A 20118-nucleotide genomic window follows, 5' to 3' on the forward strand; every position below is an offset into this window, starting at 1 on the left:
CAATAAACAGATATAGCTATAAAGCTGTGATTTACCTCGGCACTCTGTTCTAGTTGGTGTGCTCTGATATCCTATTCGACACTGGCACATGTAGGATCCCTGGGTGTTCACACAGTCTCCACTGATACATGGATTCTTCTCACATTCATCGACATCTGCAAAACACAGTATATTTTTATTAAGACATAGGTTGAAAGGCAGTCTGCAGAGTTATTTTATTGTTTCATAGTTGGTGAAATAGCGTGCTGCAACCTAAAAGGAGAGGGGACACCACTGAGTTCCCAGTAAAAGGACACCACATTCTAAGCTAAATAGGAACTGGGAAACTCAGCAAGAAACAGAGTACCCAACAAGACAAGATATTACAATAAAAGCCTCAATCCCACACTTCTGCATTTCCAGCCCCAGAAGTTACAAAGATTTTTTGACAGAAGCAAAATCTTCCATGTATGAGATAGCTAATCCTTGCTGCGAACTCAAAATCAAAGGGCTCTGGAGTCCAACGGGATACTCCTGATCAGATGAAAGAGGATTTGTTCATCTTACTAAGTTTGAGTTTATGACTGCTTTTTATTTTTATTTTTTTTACAATAGTTCATTTGCATACTCAAAGAGCTGGTAGCTTGTTAAACAGGTTATCTTAAATCACTACAGAACACATTACAGACACAGCTTACTTAGGAATTCTTACTTCTGTATAATTTTGTGACAAGTTACAAGATTTGTTAAATGCTGTCCTAAAGGCAAAACTACTTTGGAAGGAACTTTGCAGTTGAAAGTAGTTTTTGCCACCTTTTAAAATACGTAGTCTATTTACTGTTGCATGTGGTTTTCTTTTTGAGGAGGATATTTGTTTCATATATGAACCAGAAATTATGTAGAAAAGAAAAAGCTGTTTAACAAATTTCCCCCCTGTGATTTACAGCAGAAAATCTCATACCAATGCATTCCCCTCTAACGTCCAGTTGGAATCCTTTATTGCACTTGCAGCGGTAGCTCCCAGGAGTGGGAATACAGTGCCCATTAAGGCAGAGATGTCGAAACAGCTGGCAATAGTCAGTGAAGTTCACCGGCAAGATCACTGAAACAACAGAGTTAGAAAAATATTTTAATAGCTCATCATAATCATTTTTGGTAATCTGCAACTTGGACAGCGTTTTCCATAAAAAGCCAACATTTACCTTCTCTCACAATGTGAATTACATACTACAATCAGCATTGAAAGAGAGAAGGTAGCACTTTGTCTCTAAGAGATCTCTCTGAAAACAGCTAGCAACCACTGCCTTTTTCATTGTGGCAAATCTGACGTGATTTCCTTTTGCAGGACAAAAGGAAAAGGAAGAGGAATCTACTCACACTTAGGGGAAAAGTGGGTGAGTGGCACCCCAGGGACTGCCAACTGTAGCAAAGATGTGGAAGAATGGTTCAGTTATCTCTATTTCCAAAGACAACCCAGTGAAAGAGGGCATGAATAACGCTGGAAGCCTATATGGTCTTTGGCAGGCAGATGTGAGCTGGCTGTATTCGTGCTCCCAGCTGACTAGAAACTGTGCAGCTACGTCAGTGTAGTGTCAGGCCTGAGTTAGCATACTTTGCCTCTTAGGATTATTAGCTCAGCTTGGTGCTGAACCAAGACTAAATAGCTTCAGCTGGTGCCAGTGCAAGTGGAGTCTGCCTGCATCTGTACAGAGCGTGGGTGAAACAAACGTGTGTTTATTTGCAAAATAATATGTGGTTACACCAAATAATTTCAGGTGGTACATGCCTACAGCAGACTATATGTTCACTTAGTAAATTCCCCGAGAAAGGGACAGAATAAAGAATGCATCACTATGCTGCTCCGGCTTCCTCCTTGCTCTAGGGAAATCTTACCCAACCCTTTGTATCACTAGAACAGTTCCTTCTTCAAATTAGGTTGGTCCCAGTGCCCACCAGGCTAATATTTTTATCTGTGCATTTCCTACTTGGCCAAGCAAGAGCGAAGAAAACAACATGAAAGAAGCTGCATTCTCATAGACAAGCTCTTTAAAGTAAGTAATAATCATAACTTCAAGAGCTATTCATGTTCCACAATGCTGAGGTGCAAAGCTCACAATAGCCTTAAACAGTAATGTAACTGTTAAAATAGTGAGGAAGTAATGCTGGAATCCTATTTTAAGGAGAAAAACACTACCAATGAGGTATACTTGCTGTAAGATACGTGGTAATCAGGCAATGATTAGAAGGATATCCAGTTAAGTGCCAGATAAACAAGAGATACCAAGAGCTGAAGGGAACAGACTGCCTGAGAAATGTAATTTTTAAAAGAAGTTAAATGCAAATGGTGTAGCAGAAGGTAAATATTTCCTTCTTACCATGAGGTGGAGGAGCCCGAGATGGATAGACAATTTCTGGCTGTTGAGGGACCAGAGGAGGGTAAGGACCAGGAGGAACAAGGGGTGGAGGGATGACTTCAGGACGGCCTGGAGGAAGGTCAGGTCTTGCTGGCAGCAGAGCAGCCACTGTGCACAATTTGCGATACTCATCTGAAATGTGAAAACATGCATGTTGTGTTAGACTGTTGCAGCATATCCATTTTATCCAGCCCTCCCCCTTTTCACAGCATTTCAGATAAGCAATAACAAATTTTAAAGAATCTGGAAACTCTGAGCCTATATCAGTTTTCTTCATAGCAATGAGCTTTGTTCTGAGAATCAAGTCATTAATCCAAAGAAGGATATTAATACTGCTTGTCAGAAGACTGTTAGAAAGAAGACAACAAAACTGACATTCTGGATATGAAATTTAACAGTGAGGCTGGGATCTGATCTTAATCTAATTTTAATCTGATTTTAATCATCAAATCTTTGATGAACTCAGTGAAAAGTTTACCTAAAGAAGGACTTTTGGACATGATCCCAAGTTAATTTAATACAAAGCTTGCAATAATGTTAGAAAAATATTGAGCAGGGAAAAAAGCCCAGTTTCAACTGGATTTCTTAAAAGTTAGTCTCCTAAAACAAAGAAATATAAATATTAGCCAAGAGGCAAAACCAATTAGAGAATGAATACACTAACACTATTTCACTGTCCAAAGGAAGTTTGCCAGCAAAAGCAGAAACCGAACAAGGTGCAGTCTAAGGAGCACAGAGAAAGAGAAATGGAGTCCGATCCACAGTAAATTCTTCCTTCCCCTGATGGGAAAATGATCTGTTTTGCTGTAAACAAAGTCTATATTGAGTGTCATACATTCTTTTATTATCTCTATTAGTGGCATCTGTCCTACTAACCCACTTTTCCTCCTGCCCCTAACTCTTTTGTCCTCGGGAAGTGTGGTTTTGGAAAATTTGATCCAAAGAATGCACACAGAGTATCAGAATTAAAGACCATGTTTCCAGCTGACCTGATTCATGTCCGCAGTTTGTGTGTACACAAACTACTGTTTGTGCAGACAGTAACTTTGAACTGCAAAATTTTAAAGTTTATGGCATAAGAGGGGAAGGGAATTATGAAAACAAAAAGCTAAAGAGATGCATGAATTGCTAAAGCAATATAAAATGAGAACTGAAAAATAAGTTCAGTGTTGGGAGAACAAGGCTGAATATTTCTGCCTTCAACACTTTTATCACACTTTTTTTTCCACCTATAAAACGTATTAGAAATTCATCCCAAATCACAGAGGATTTTTAAATAAACGTGGTAGCCCAAAATTCTTCATTCCCTAATTGTTACCATGTTTATTTTAATGCTCTTAGTGATCAGATTGTTTTATGTGTCAATTCATTTCCCTCTAGCGTTCCTCAGAGTGATTTTAATCTTTAAATCATTTCAAAGAAGATTTTATTGTATTTCATTTGTTTTGTTCCAGCGTTCTATTTTGCCTATTCATAACTAAGCTGAATCTGTTCCCAAGCTGAATCTGTTCTCTGTCAGTGGTCTATCTGTGATAAAACAGACACAGAGACATTCAGAAGAAATAGAATCTGCATAACTGCATACACAAACTCCACTATGCAAATGTTTGCTAATGATGGTTTTAAGAGTTGATTCTCTAATCATCCGTTCTCTACAACCCACTGATCAGTCCCTGTGAAAGAAACAATACTGTATTTCTTTTCTACTCTAGGTTGGTAATGCCCAATTATCCAAAGGCAATTCACCAAGAGGAGAGGCCTTCCACACAAAAAGAAGTCATGGCCTTGGGGCTGCCCATTTATTGAATGGAATTAGCACAAATGAAGGAACTATTTAGGTGAGAATTGAACACATGCATTAGTGGATGCCTGAGACACCACTTTTAAAGTATTTACAGTGTCAGTGGTGAACACTGTCATTCCACATCAACAATTATTGCTGTGTTATGCAAAGAAATACAGTGCAAGCCCTTTTTATTGCAACTTTAATCTCCATGTACAATTTCCAGCCATAAACAACCTATTTTATAGTACCATCTGGTCTGCTGCTCACATTGAAAATGCAACCACTTGGTTACGTTATGCAGCTAGTGCTCCACTTCATATTGCTATGTATTCTTATTTCAGAATTAGAGAGACTTTGGGACATTGATACTCTTCACAGGCAGCTCTAAATTTGTCATCTCACTTTCTCAGGATATACTGAGGAATAAATAAACATGATTAAATAATGACAGTGATAACTTGCACACATTTAAGGCATTTCAAATAATTTCAAAACATCTTTGAAAAGAGCAAGCTCGGTCTCAATCTATATCCCAAGTCAGGACAAAAATTTGGAATATAACCATGATCTGGGAGACCCTGCATGGATTTTTGCATCAACAAGTCCTGGGTTCTAGCTCTTTCTCTATCATGTCTCTGTCAGCACTGTGAGTTGAATTACTTCACTTTTCCACCCAGCTTATTCAGCAGTCAGATACCAATAATTAGAAAGTATGTAAAGAAAACAGGGATTGTCTCAATCTGTTAAGATTGAGGAGCTGTCTCTTTCCCGTTTCAGACAAGTATCAGTAGGTTACACTATTTTCTTAGCATTATTCTAGTCAATCTTGGACATTTGGCAAGTTTAAAAATTATTAGTAAGACAGTGTCAGAACCAGGAAAAGACCTTCCGGAGTTTTGATCTTAAATCTTTGCTTCAGTATTACAGTTCCACTCAAAGCATTAAAACCAAGAATAACAAACACTCCCATATGTGATCTCTGACAATTCAGAGCTATACTGCAGTAGTGTTATGATCTCAATTCCTCCCTAAACCCTGCACCTCTCTTGAGCTTTGTCCTAGCAATCCTTAAGCTTCTTGTGTTCTTCCTTTCCAAAGCAGTCCTAAACAAACTCAAAAACATATTTCCTCCACTCCCTCACACTTAGTTTCGCAATCTCTAAGTTCTAATCTCATATTATCTGGGGATCCTGATACACAGCGAGGCAATAAAGTACAGCACTTTCTGGTAGCAGACAGAAATCACGTTCTTTGTCAAATTCTGGTACGGCAGCTCAGAAAGCTAGATACAAGGGAAAGGAAACCCCAGTTTTCCAACAAGAACAAAATTACAGAAGGATCTATTAGAAGGCTCTGGAGGAAGTAACTGAAGCCTAAAGAGGATGCTGAAAAAAAAGTCCAAATCAGGTAAAGTCACAGTTCTTTGACTATGTTTGCTTGCCATAGCCTGTTGGGGGATCCTGAGCAACCTGCTGTAAGAGACTCTGCTTTGAGCAGTGGGATTGAACTAAATGATTTCCCAAGGTGCCTTCCAGCTTCAATTATTCTGTACAATTCTGTAATGAAAACATTACTGGTAAAAGGACTGCCTAATTCAGTGTTCAATCACACTCATAAGAATACAGGTGAATTCATACCAGTGGATCTGATTGGGCACATTTCAGGGGCGCTGGCTGCAGTGGAAGACCAGCATCTGCCGCTGTCACAGCAACACTGCATTTTGGACAAAGGCTGGGGGAGCTGATTGCCACAGCGTCCATTGGTCAGAGTAGAGAAGCAGTATCCAGGACGTACATCTACCGAAAGAGAGAGAAACAGATATGTAATCAACAATCCAAAGAGGAATGTGACTTTAACAGAAAGGAAAAGTCCTGCTTTACTTGGTTCATTATGCAATCTATCACATAGCACTTGCAACATCACAAAAAACAGAAAGCAAAAGGCAGAAAACCAGAAAAATATCGATAAAATTTTGGCTACTTGGAGTTCAATGCAGGTGAAATATTTTCTGTGTGAATGCCAAAGTGAAACATGCAATGTCAATGAATCAGAGAAGGAAAAAAGAATGGATATGCCTCAGAATCTCTAGAGAAAAATTCCAGTGTAATCCCCATTAAAGATAGTACCAGATCACTTCTGTTTATGCTTTGATTTGAAATACACAGATATACAGCAATAAACTCAAAATAATGCAGCTCTCAAAGCAGTAATTCACTTTTCATTAGTCATGGCTTCCCCAGCTGAAGTATGTCATGATTTGACAAGATATAGGCTTGCAGGCAAGAAAGAGCAGCATAGCTTTAACCAGTGCCATCACATTGTTTATGGAGATGTGCTGGCTTCCTGTCTGAAAAGGATGAGCACGTGCTGTACAAAGAACATCTCGTACCCAGACTTCATACAATTAGCCCTAGCAACATTGTACAGAAGATTCCCTACCTTAGAGACAGGAGAGAAAATGAGGATGGAAGCAAAAAACAAAATAAAAATAAAATAATCTTGTGATAAATATACAGCTCTCAGCAATTGTTTAACAATGGGTCACATCATGTCAAATTCAATAAAAGCTGAAGTGTGATTTGATGCTGCATGATAAACCAGACCGTGTTTGTTTCTAAAATACATGAACATCTGCTGTCCAAGTGTAGTGGAAAAAGTTGCAGATATAACCTTACAATGGCAGACACCATTTGCTACAGAAACAGCATCTCAGTTACACAGGGCATGGTATATTTATCTGTGTGGTAAGAGTGCTTTCCAGAGTTTACTAGATCATCTAGTGGATATATATGTAAATAAAGGAGGGAAGTTTCTTATTATTCTGAGCAAATTCACATACAGTGATATGTTCAGAGAGTCTGTAATGATTCTGCATTTTATTAGTTGGAACCCTGAACACGGATATTACCAGCAGGACAGCAAAAAAAGTCAGCTGCCCTTTGCTTCTAAATTTTAGTTAGTTCAATCTTATTATCATATACTGGAAATCTAAAATAGAAAAACAATTATTCAGTTCTGCTGCTGGCCTTCTGGTACCCAAGTAAACTGCCGAACACATACAGTCCTTAATCTACCATTTTAAAATCAAAGAAAGCTCTGATGCAAACAGTTCCTCACTGTGTCTGCTATAATTTTCCTCTTGATACAGTGTAGGTGTATTCAAATGCTTGGTGTGATGGTGGGGTGCATCGTAAGGAATGGAGTAATCTAAACAATGCTATCATCATCCCCTGAAATTTGTCCTTCTCAGTTTTGGTCAGTACGAACTTTTGAAACAACTGAAAGCCGTAATGGGCAGAAGAAAAGGATCAGAAGGGTTCTGTGCAAACATAAAACGTGTCATTAAAAAAATAAACAAAGAGCAAATATCTTTGTCTACCTATAGGTGCAACAGCTTATCCCAAAACCAGATCATTTTCAGAAAAACATAGTAAATTTGAGTGGAAAAATGCCAAATCTTCCCATATTCCTAATTACTGATTTTTTTTATTTACTTCTTTTTTTCTTATTTCACTTTCTGTTGCAAAAGGGAAAAGCCACAAAAAAGGTCAAGAACAGCTGGAATCAACTTTTTTTCCTGTTTCAGAAACATAAAATCATTTTCAGCTTTTAAAATTTTAGTATTTTTCACTAAAAAAGCATTGTATTTTAAAAAGGCAAAAAAGCACCATGAATATAGCTTTCAAGAAAAATAAGCTTGCTTTTTTCTTTTTAAATACATCCATCTAAAAGTAAGACTGAGCAAACATTTGTGACTGTCAGAAGCATGATCTATAAGATTTCTTCATAGCATTCTCCGTGTATTTGGTCAAGATGTCCTGCTTTTGTTCCTGCTCTTCAATCCTAGGAGATACCATCTTTGCTTTGCCTATTCTAATCTCTAAGGCTTGTAATAATGGAACTCCCAGTTTCCCCCTTTGGGTATTTGGCTCCAGTGCTGCTCCATTTGAGTCCCATGAGGGATATATTTCTCAGAAGCACTTCCTCATCTCTAACAGAATAGACACTTTAAGCTCACGCTTTTCACTTCAGATAGACATGTTGTAATTAAATCAAGAGTACATGTTTTGCCCAGCTCTAATGCAGTTGAGTTCTATCCCTGTTAATATGGCAAGTATGTAATATGCCTTTTAGACATTACTCCAAAATATCCATAGATAATTTATAGCACTTCCCATTTAGCACGTTTTGCCTAGGACATGAAGCCAAAATTTTAATGATGGCTCATGGTCTGGCATATTACTCAGCAAAGCCTGTCATCATTTAAATATCCAGTTATTTCGCTAAACTATTTCAGATTGCAAATGCAGTGGGTAAAAAAGACTGGAAAAGTGCAAGAATGTAATGCAGGGGTGAATGCTGGGCAATCCTGACTGAGGTATAAGTATAAAAAGTAAAAAGGAAACAGCAATTGAGCTTCTCCATAGAACCTCTTTGCTTCAGAGAAGTGCATAAATATCCTTTACAAATATAAACTACAAGCAGTAATCAATGATCCATGGTCATTTGAGAGCTGTTCATCTGGGGCAATAAAAGCAATGTTCCACCAGCATTTTAAGTGAGTAGTATGTATCTAATCTACCAAAATGCTATTCTTGATAAAGGAAGAAATACAGTTCATCTTTCTCAACCTGCAGAAACAGAATGGCAACAGAATATACCTGAATAGAATGATTCAAAACTAATCATAACCCAAATTATTTCCAGAACTCTTGAGAGAATTATTATCATTTGGTACTTTTCTCTGTGAACTCATTTTGGTTCAACTCTTTCCCAACCAATTTTCTACCAAAGGTACTAAACACAGCAAGCTCTCTTGAGCTCTGGCACTGTCACTGTGTATGAGCCTTCAAAGTGTACAAGCTAAAACTAAAGAAATAAGTCTTTCATTTGATTCCTAAATAATGACAGTGATTGCTCAGAATTCAGCACTGGCAGTCAAAAAAAGCCATTACTGCATTAAATTGAGAGGAAAGGAAAAAAAAAAAAGTAATAAGATACTTGACCTGCCACAGAGCATGCTACATGATTCCCAGAAGTAATGCGGAAGTGTGCTAACACCACTCTTTTGTGGCTTTGGCACTGCAGGGGCAATCATTTAATTCACACACTCCTTTGATAACTAGGGTAATGTTTGAAAGACTGGTTCTGCTCTACCACAGTGAAAGTCAGAAAGAATAGCACTGTCACATCATCACCATTATGAAAACAGATCCAAATGCCCAGTTTATCACAGTTTCTTTTAATGGCTAATATCTGCACTTCAGAATAAGAAAAAAAAAGGTTGCTTGGAGTGAACTATCTTCTTTCTGAAGCGTATTTGCTTTTCTAAATGGCTACTGAATGTAACATAGACTAAAGACAAACACTTGAGCATGAATATCAAGTAGATCTGTTAAATAAGTTCTGCCTACTTTAAGACAACAAATATGGCATGACAGAAAAACTCTAATATGAAAAATCTAAAGAAGGTTACAACAAAGAGTGAAAGAGGAAACATCTTGCAAATGGAAAATACATTTCAGAATACAGATATATACACATAATGGACTTCTATATAAAAGGGTTTAAAGATGACAAGTTGAAATACGTTTCTTGTACACTGTTACCCGTTTCTGATGTTCATGAATGCTCGTGACACCTTCTGACTCATCACTTACAGTATACTACTCACCTATGCATTTTAAGCCATCAGGAGCTGTATAAAACCCTGGAGGACATTTGCAGAAGTAACTGCTGACTGTGTTTGAACACTCTCCTCCATCACAGATTCCAGGAATGGTGCTGCATTCATCAATATCTTCAAGAAAAAAAAATGAGAAGCAGGTCATACTATCTATATTAGGCAGATAGGTGTTTTATAATGACTTTACTATAATTTATTACTATTAATTTATAATGACCCAACTTTCTGGCGTGAGATCCTTCCTACTTCACATACTAAGGACATGGTCTTCAGTTTTGAACCAGAATCAGCATCTTTCATTACATACCTTAAACAAAGGCAGAATAAAATCTAAGAAAATATCAGTAAATTGCAAAAAGAAAGAACGTTTGTTCTACTGCTTGATAATGATGGATGAAAATCTAAAACTGTAGAAAGTAACAGCAAGTAAGCCATTAGCTCTTCGAACCAAATTCTGCGCATTAAGAAGATTTACATGGGGCCTGTAACAACCATAGTGATCAGGAACATAACTGTTATATCTTATGGCATCTTCAGCAGCACATGGCACCAGACAGGCAATGGTTCAGTGCTGACTCAGAGGAAAAGCACAGCACCTACTGAACTGTCTATCCATCTTACTGCACTTGGTTTCTTTTCTTGGAACTCCTCAATAAAGCACTGACCAACTGTGCAATTTAACAGGATTATAGCTCAAAGTAGGATGACTGCAAGCAACAAAAACTACCTTTTCTGGTTTTCACTTGTTTCTTTGGCAACAAAAAGGCACTTAGGGGCTTTCTCCACTAGGTGAATGCTCTGAAGTTTCAACAAATTTCTAGACAGAAGCTGAAATATCCACCACAGAAAGCATGGCAGAAGTCATACCCATAATTCTACACAGATTTTGTTAGAAATTTTAAAATAAAAGTCCATACCATGAGTGCCATCGTTAACAAATTCAGACCCATATACTAAATATCTGATCATAACTGCATACATGAATGGAGGGAAAGTAAAGGATTTCTTCCACAATTAGGAGTTCAAGTTGCATAAAGTCCTGCAAAAAAACAATCTATGCTAGTCCTAATTGCTCCTTAATTACCATCATTAGCCTGCCTGTGATGTGTAGTTACTTTCCCTCTGGTTTCCAGGGACTGTCTTAACAATGCAGCTGTATCTACTTAGCAATGCTCTCATCTTCTAGGAACCTGGAGTCCAGCTAAGCTTAAAAGCAGCTCACTTTTTTCCATGATAGAAAGGTAAGTTACTTCTAGAGTGATCAATGACAACTGCCTGTCACAGCCATCTATGATCACTGAGTATCTCTCCTCACAGGGAGAATCCAGCCAGAAATAATGGCTTCACAGCATTCTATCCAACCTCTTCTCCAGAGATCTACAAACAGATAGACACATGGCTATAATAATGATTTCACCAACCACAAAAATTTTTGAGATGAAATACTGCAACACCACCCAGTGCACCAAGGCAAGGAATGAATAATATTGTAGTCATTAAAAATGATTGGAGGAATTTAAATGTAACGCCTAAATTGGAATTTGGCCCCAACAGATGGGGGAACACCCGAAGTCCCAGAGGCCCATTAATGAGCTTTTAAGCAAGTAGAGAGGATCTCTGTTCTACTTCTCCTGTGAAGACAGTAATATAGAAGTTATCTATTCTTCTTTCCCTAGGTGAAGAATTGGAAGGTCTACTACCTTTGTGGCTCCTCACTTTTGCAGAAGAGTAGTGCGACTGAAGTGGCATACAGACAGCCAAACTTTGCAGTCCCATCCTAAGCTGTGCAGGGCTCTGGGCCCTCTGAGCACACATTCCTCCCCAGCATCTTGCTAGCTGTCGTGATGCGGGTCGCATTCCTCACTTGGGTGTGCAAGAGGGGTGTGACTTTTTGTTCAGTGATACTTTAAGGGTGTTGCCAGAGCCTTGAGTCTGAGTGCCGTGGGAGCACTGCTAAGAGACTTTTGGCTTCTGCTCCGGGAATATACTCTGCAGGAGTCCCGAAAGTCTCAGTGACAAAAAATGTGGAAATTGAATTTTGGTCTGAATAGAGCCCTTAATTAACAGAGAAAAATGCAGTTGTAAATGGATCAGATTCAAGCATCTTCTGACTCAAATTCACCAATGTTTATCTTAAACTCAGTTTTGCCACTGTTTATATAGTCTGACCTTTTTAAAAGTAAAATCATCACTCTTTATTTTAGGGTTGAGCCTAACCCAAACAGTATTTCACTGTTTATATTAGTGTTGACATTCATGTAAGCAATATTGTCATTATTGAGCATGCAAGTTTTATAAAGGTAAGTATACTTGATGTACTCACAAACATGAATGTCACTCTAGGAAAAGTTACTCCCACCAACCACTACAAAAATAAATTTACCTCAGCTTTAATGCAACTGGAAGAGCAATGCTGATATGAAGCAGTGAAATAATGTAACACCTAAAATCTAATTTTCCACCAGCTGTGCTAATAAAGAGAACTTAATCCAGCACATCTCTTTTTCCCATCTTGGATCTCTTGTCTCTCTGTATCTGATGATTTCTATCATGATCTTATGTGAACTGAGACCCAAAATAAAATGGTACTGGTAGCTCCTAGTTCTAGTTCTCAGGTCCAGTCAACTATTACTTAACTGTTACCAAGAGCAGGCTCTGAAGGTACTCTTTTTACTACATGATTAGACAATTAAAGCTATTGTAGCAATGTTTATACAGTGCAGCATATGCAAGCCTACAGTTCTCAGTTTTCCAACTATGAGTATTTAACAAGGCACATGTTCAGTCTTTTCTATTCACCATGTTCTTGGTACTTCGTCCACAGTAGGAAACACTTGCAATGTTGTTCTACCCTGGAGTTGGGCTACTTTCTGCCAAAACCACTGGCAGTCAGTAAGAAAACCAGGCTATGAATGAACTCTTCTGAAATTGCATTCCCTAATCTGCAATTAAACTATAAATTTTACTTGAAATAGGGATTTTTCTTTTGAAAGATCATCATAATCCTTCCAAAGTGACTAAATAATTTTTTAGTACTTCCATAAAAACACCTGATGCAAGAAAAGGTGGTGCATGCACACCTCACTTTCATGATCACCTTAAACTCCTGGTGGTGGTGGTTCATCATTTCATCTATCTGAAGGGCTTAATCTGCAAGATGCTAAATACTTGTCAAGCAATGGAAAATTCTCTGGGGACAGTCAACCAACTAGTGATTAATACTCAGATTTTACCCTCCAGGTTTAGGATTGCAGTATCTACACCTGATTATTATATTACAGAGAGGAAAAAGTCGTACCAAATCACACTTAAAAATTTGCAGGAATCTATAATCATGCAGCACAAACTTTCACAATTATATCTAGCACCCACTCCACTTCCCAATGAGGACTAGCAATAAGGAAAGATAACATCTTCGTCCTTCTTAAACATCTGCAACTATAAGGATGAGTTTAGAGCTTAGTCCTGCAGTCAACACTCAGCAGTATCAAGCGCTCATTAATGTCAAATGCAATTTAACTGAGTATGTGGGGATTCGCTGAACCTTCTAGTCACACACACTTTTTGATTATAGGGTCCTCACAGAGACAAGTGCTTCAAGCATTTCTTAAGAAACATATCAGTTAAAAATATTTTTTGTTTTAATGTTTGTTTCAGATGTACCTTTAAGTCTGCAAAATGTTACATGAATAAAAGGTTGGAAAAAGCTGCAGGACCAATATTTAAGATTCTCTGGTTTAGAAGGAGAAAGGACAATTATCCATGTTTGTTGTGAAGAATGTGTTTGCATATTCAAGGAAAAAGAGTCTGGAAAGTTTGTTACAAACTTGTAAACAAAGTTGGCCCCAAAAAGAAGACTTCCCCCCTCTACTTTCAGAAGAAAGTTCTGAAAGTTCTTACCATCACATTTTTGTGTCACTTCATTAAACTTGTGTCCAGCTGGGCATTTGCACTCAAAAGATCCAACAGTATTAATGCAATTTCCCCCTTGACAGATCCCAGGGATAGCTTGGCATTCATCCACATCTATCATATAAAAAAGGAAAAGAAACACCCACTTTTAATTCATTTCTCAAGAACAGCCATAATAATTTATCTACATATAAATTAAAGTAAATATGCCTAAATCCATTATTCACCCATCATAATATTATGATACTTGCTTGTGAAGACAGACACTAATTTTGTAATTACTCTGTGCAAAGTATGATTAAGTACAGTACTCTAAATATTTTCTGCAAGAAATCACATGGTTATTATTGTTACAGACATTAAACATCTAACTGTTATTGCTTTGTTTTTGCAAAACATCTGGGGAATGGTGATGTAGAGAAGACAGCCTGCTAAAACCCAGGTTCCTTTAAAGTATATGAAGTGGGGCATTCAAAACCACTTGCCACTTTGAAAATCTTGGCAACTCCATAGAGCACATAGCCAAGTGCTGAGATGCAGGAGCCCCAGGTGAGCGAAGGAACAGTGTGTGATGTGCATGAAGAGGGCCTCATACAGGGAACTGCACAGTTGTTACTGATGGAAATGATTAACTCTTCACTCTAGTAAGATCAGCATCATGACTTTAAGTTGTGGTTAGGATTTGACTCAAGGAGTTTCACAGCCATAGTTAATATCTCAAGAGGCATTATTAATGATCTATTTAGACATTCATATCTGGCTTTTTTTTCTTTCTAACTTTTCCCTTTATTTCTCTCCCTTTGCTTTTAATTTTCATTTAAGATAATGAAATGACAAAGATGATACAATAGGGTAGGTAGGAAGCACAAGACAAACATTTTCAAGTTTCTGGCCTGACAGCTATTCTAGCACAACAACATGCGTGTCATCGCTAAGCTGCAAAAGTGTTGCTATGGCTTAGTAATAGCCACAGAAAAGAGACTAAAGGAGGAGGAGTGACAGTGCAGTCCCTGAGGACAGCCCTGTGTCTGCTGCTCCCTAGTCCTTTGGGAGCAAACAGGGCACTCACCACTCTCCATCCCAAATGCCTGTGCTTTTCCCATCTCCCCAGGGGTTACTAGCTGCTGCTGTCAAAATCCAATTTATTGAATTCTTGGGCTTCACACTAGGATCAGTTTCTACACAGGACAGAATCCGAAGGATATGATGCCTTTAAATCTCCCTGTATAGTTCCCAGAGAGACAGCTGTAATGTGTCTTGCAGTCTGAAAACCAAAGTATTATGTCTGTACAAAAGGCCAAGAGGCAATTTCCCTGGGAGCCACAAGTAGGAAGTTTCAGAAACGCCAAGGGGCATATCTGTACCACATCGCAGAGCATTATGTAAAGATCCCTGGGCTGTCTGAACCAGGTCGGGAAGCACGACAGCAAAGTCAGAGCAGTGCCGTGCCTGCGTTACCCGCTGTGCTGGGAAGCACAGACGATCAGCACAGCTTTAGTACCCACCAGCAGACACATTTCTACTGGGACTCAAGCTATACGCTGTGCTTTAGTAACCGCAGTCAGGCCAGACTTCATGGCACTGCACTGAATTTAAATGAAAAAAATAGAACTCATGCTCCTGAGTCATGATGTCTGTTTCAAAATCCCACCTTTTCACTTTCATTTTTGTAGTTTGTATCTTTAAAAAATCTCAGCTGTAATATTAATTTAACTTTCAGACAGACAGACAAAGTCAAACTTTGGGCAGTGATGCTCTATTTACTCTTATAACAAACTTGTCCTCCCCTCCACTTTATTTCTTCTGATTTCTCCACACAATTATAATGGTTTCTTTCCTACTCAGAGAACCTAGATTATATTTAACCTGCTTTTCTTTAGTTAGATTGAATATGGATGTGAAAGCCTGAAATGTCTTCAGTCTGAATGGATGTTATCTGATTTCAACAGGACAGGATTTAATACAATTGCATGAAAAATAAAGCTAATATGTGGTTCTATAGCAGATCTGTTGAAATTATGAACACATTACAAGAGAAGAGAAAACTGGAAAGTACAGGTCAAACACATAGGGCCAAAATTGTGTTGGCACTTCATGCAAATCAGCATAAATGTATCTGCATGCAAAGAAATGTGTAGCAAGCAGAGGTAGCTTTATTCTGAACTGCACAAAACCAATGGAGAGGTCACTGCAACTTTTACATGACACAAACAAGAGGGATATAACTAGGTGTGGCATGAAGTCAGGGGTGTGGGCCACATATTTATGCACATAAAATCTCAAAACATCAATTTACAGATTTCTACACAATTTAGTTCTGACCTTTAACAGTGAGAGGGGGAACAGAATGGCTGAGGTCAAAATATGTGCACGTTACGTGGCATACACAAACATGCCCATCTTGAAGTTCATTGTGTCTGTCTGCAGGCACCAACCAGGACTTGGCCTGTGACAGATATCTACATTTTTTAATACAGTGGAATGCCTTGAAGTCCTTTCACAGGAATTTCATGATTAAATGAAATTACTAGTAGATTTACAACCTTTATCTCCTCTGTTTTAAAAAATACTGTAACTTATTAGAAAATGTTATACGGATTGAAATAAACTAGTCCCGAAGATATGGTCCTGGGAATTTATAATCCACATCAGTTTAATACATAGCTGCCCCTGTTAACTTTCTCCTGCTTCCTGCCAGACATCCAGACAATAAAAGAATTTATACAGCTGGAAGTATTAGAATAAAAGCCAAAAGCAGTGTAAGGACTTTCTGTGGTAAGGCATGCTCAGAAAGAAGTAAGCAACATCTGGGTGGATTTTACGATTTGAAACAAATGCAAATGCATTTCCAAAATTGTATAAAATATATGCTAAGTATAATAAGGCATTTCAAATGGCACAGCACACACTTTTGTCCAGGCTGAAGCACTGTAGCTTGAGAGGTAAGATACCCAAAACGAATCCAAAACCAACACATTTTAGCTAACAAAATCCCACACCAGAAAAATAGAAAAGTATTGCCACAGATTGATGCATGTTTTGAGTGGTTTCTGAAACAGAATACATTCCTCCATTGAATGGCTGAGTGGTAAACTCTGAAAAACACTGTTAGAGAACCAAGGGAAAGGGCTGCTGGCAGTGAGAAATTCATTAAGATGCTGGCTGCTCTCACATGACCTAAGTTACTAACGTACTCACTTGAACATCAGGCACTCACTGAATCATGAAGTAATGCATTTGACAATGTTTTTCCATACTTCACACGTATAGCCAAGAATGGCTTAGGACAGGTTATTCACAGCAGTGTAACTCAATTAAGATTAATCCAGTAACAATTTCAGCAGCTTTTGGGGAAGCTTTGCTGCTAACTTACCTTGACAGGCCCCAGTTCGAATGTTTGGAATGAAGCCTCGTCGACAGGGATGCGGCTGGGCAGGACACATTTCACAGGGGTGGCCCCATGCTCTCCCAACAGTTGCACAGCAAAGGGTTTTTGTGCAGACTATTCCACTGAGCTGTCCCTGGCACATCTGGTTCGTTACCAAAGTGAAGCAAGGGCCGGTCCTGTAATCTGTGCCAAAGATAGGAAACGTAATCAGCACCACAATAAAAATTTGTAATAAAGCAAAGCAACAAGATTCAGGCAGGTCTTTTGTGCATGAATTTCTGACTACCCCAGCATTTTCACTTAGTAGTGCTCTGCTAAGGGTTTTTCTCAGATTTACTTCTCATTCAAATCCACGGAAAAAAAGCAGCTCTACCAATACACCATGACCATTTTACCAATGGTACTATATATTTAAGATTCTCCACAACTCATTTGCAGCTTGGTTCAATACCTAGTAACACTATCTGGGCAACCTTTACACTAGTTTGTTTTAAATATTCAGCACATTAATTAAAATAGTACAGATAAAAAGGTTAGGATGAGTTTTTTTCCACAAGTTATTTTCAAATGAGTCTCAAGGGATGAGAATACAGATTGCAGAAAGTTTTCTGAGGACAGTTTTCACTGTTATTCAGGCATATGATATACCAGATATGTGGGTAAGCTTTGCCTACAGCTGAATGGAGGGCATGTGGAACACATCTGCTTTGACTTGTTTATGGTACGACAGGCCACTTATCCAACAGAAAGAATTAAACTAAGATGTTAATAAAATACTAGTAGACTTTATTTTGTTCCATTCTCCAAGGGCAACAACCAAATAGTGGTACTGCCAACTCCTGCTGTCTCCTGCATATCCGGGGTGCACACTCCAGCTAATTCTTCACAAGTGACCCTAAAATGTTTTTCTGTTAGAGAGCACCCGGACAGAGTCCAGCATCCTGTAAGCACAGCCAGCAAATTATAAACCTGATGTTCATCTGTACTGAAATAGTTACCAGCTGCCTAAGCCAAGGTCACTAAGCAATTCATACTGCCTTGTAGTGATGACATCATGAATTCCTTCAATTTTCATGCCACTTCCAAACTTTGTTAACAATAACATATTTCCATTAAACGATGGGTAAAAAGTGTTAAAGACTGGATGCCTTTCCCTTCTGTCCCACAGGTCTCTTGTTAGACAAGAACTCCAGAACTGCTTCCCAAACCAGCTGCACCTTGAAACCAACCATTTAACTAATCTTTTTTCCATTCCAAGGACACTGTGTAGATATACCGATATAGATAATTCTGCTGACTAAACAAACCACTCTTCAAAATAATAAGTTAAATGGCTTACGCTTGTCCTGTATGCCACCAACAATCATCTCTGATATTGTGGGCCAACATAATAAAGTAGGAGGCACTACTTTCGAAGCAGCCCTCATTAAATATATAATATAGTTAATGTATATAAAGTAACAACTTAGTTTAATTTTTTTTTATTAAAACATATTAAAAAAAGAGAGCAACAAAAACAAAAAAAAGGGATATTTGATCTTGTTTTTGTGAAACTAATGCATCAGTCTGGTTCGATGGCAGTGGCCGCAATTCTCAGTGAATTCTCTAGGTGTTTGTCAGCGATTTTTGATGAAATTTTACTCTTCCTGTACTTTATCCTTCAAAATAATTGTTCACACATGTACATAGTGCCAAAAAGCAATGACAGAAATAAAGCATTATTGTGAAGTGAGTGGTATTTCTCTCTGATAAGAGAGGTCTCATAAAAGTCTGGTGAAGAGACATGATTCATTTTTCTATTGCGCTGCGCCCCGTGCCCTGGTTTCAGCCCAGGCAGGGTTCATAGAGCATCGCTGTTTGGTTGTGCTGAGGAGCCAGGCCGGGCTGCTTGGCGGGAAGAGCTGCTGCCATGATGGCACAGGGCAGGGGCAGCCGCAGTGCAAGCTGTGCCAGGCCGCACGCAGCCCCTGGGCTGGACGTGCCTGATCTAGCCTACCCATATCTCTCTGCAGAGCCTTCCTACCCTCAAGCTGATCAACAGTCCCATCTAACTTTGAATGGAACAAAGTCTAAGAGAGATATCTCTTTACTGTATGCAAAAAATCAAATATTAAACTTCTAATATTAAAACAATAGATGATAGTTTCTTTAGAAATGCCACAGTTTTGTGTTGTCAACATGAAAACTCCAGTGTACCTCCTAAGAATGAAATCCTTTATTGTAGATTGTCCCCATACAGTTTAAATATAGATGGTTAAAAAAGGAGGCATTTTGTTCTCTGTGGTGGCAGGAAGCACATATCAGACAGTAGTGAATACCCCATCTTGTATTTTATGTTGGAATATGAATGGCTCAGCATTTATGATTGTTTCCTTTCAAACTATAAATGACCTAGCAGTGGCTAATATGACTTAGAAATATAGCGAACCCAATAAAGTTAACTTTATGATCCTGCAAATCTTTCCACAAGGTTTCAGTGACAAGTAGTAGGTTAAATATGCACTCAAACCCAAGCAAATCCAGCTTCTATTTGTTATTATCTAACTTCATAGCACTTCACTATGGAGAATTATAAAATCTCTTTTCACCTAATCCTTTGCTTTGATAAATTTTATTCTAACTACTCAGTTTTCTGTTGAGTATAGCTTTCCTTCTATTTTCTCAAATGCAATCTTTCACAATCTGAGGAGAATGACCAAGAAAAAGATCATTTGTATGTACATACTGACCTATGGCCATAGGGAAATCCACATTTACTTGAAGTCCAATGTTTTTATAGAGAGGTTTAATCAAAAGAGCTCTAAAATTAAAGCATTCTTGATATCAAGTTTAAGTTTTTTTGACATATTACAAGAATAAGGCATACAAAAAGGAAATGGTATTCCACTAAGACAATGGCAGAATGAGAAAATAGTAATATAACAAGTAAAGAGGTTTCCTTGAGTTACATCAT

The 20118-nt window shown here is 38.2% G+C and overlaps 1 protein-coding gene across 2 annotated transcripts in view; it reads right to left on the reverse strand.

Annotated features, from left to right (window-relative positions):
* FBN1 (fibrillin 1) overlaps positions 1-20118 on the reverse strand; it is a 151975-nt gene that overhangs the window by 82729 nt on the left and 49128 nt on the right. For both annotated transcript variants that reach the window (XM_021407256.1, XM_021407258.1), the window contains 7 exons: positions 17151-17348; positions 13766-13891; positions 9854-9979; positions 5817-5975; positions 2355-2525; positions 941-1081; positions 36-155 (listed from right to left, as the gene is read on the reverse strand). In XM_021407256.1, the coding sequence (XP_021262931.1) occupies positions 36-155; positions 941-1081; positions 2355-2525; positions 5817-5975; positions 9854-9979; positions 13766-13891; positions 17151-17348 (1041 nt within the window). The remainder of the gene's footprint in view (positions 1-35; positions 156-940; positions 1082-2354; positions 2526-5816; positions 5976-9853; positions 9980-13765; positions 13892-17150; positions 17349-20118) is intronic.

The sequence above is a fragment of the Numida meleagris genome, chromosome 9 (genome assembly GCF_002078875.1).
Source record: "Numida meleagris isolate 19003 breed g44 Domestic line chromosome 9, NumMel1.0, whole genome shotgun sequence".
NCBI classification, from domain to species: Eukaryota; Metazoa; Chordata; class Aves; order Galliformes; family Numididae; genus Numida; species Numida meleagris.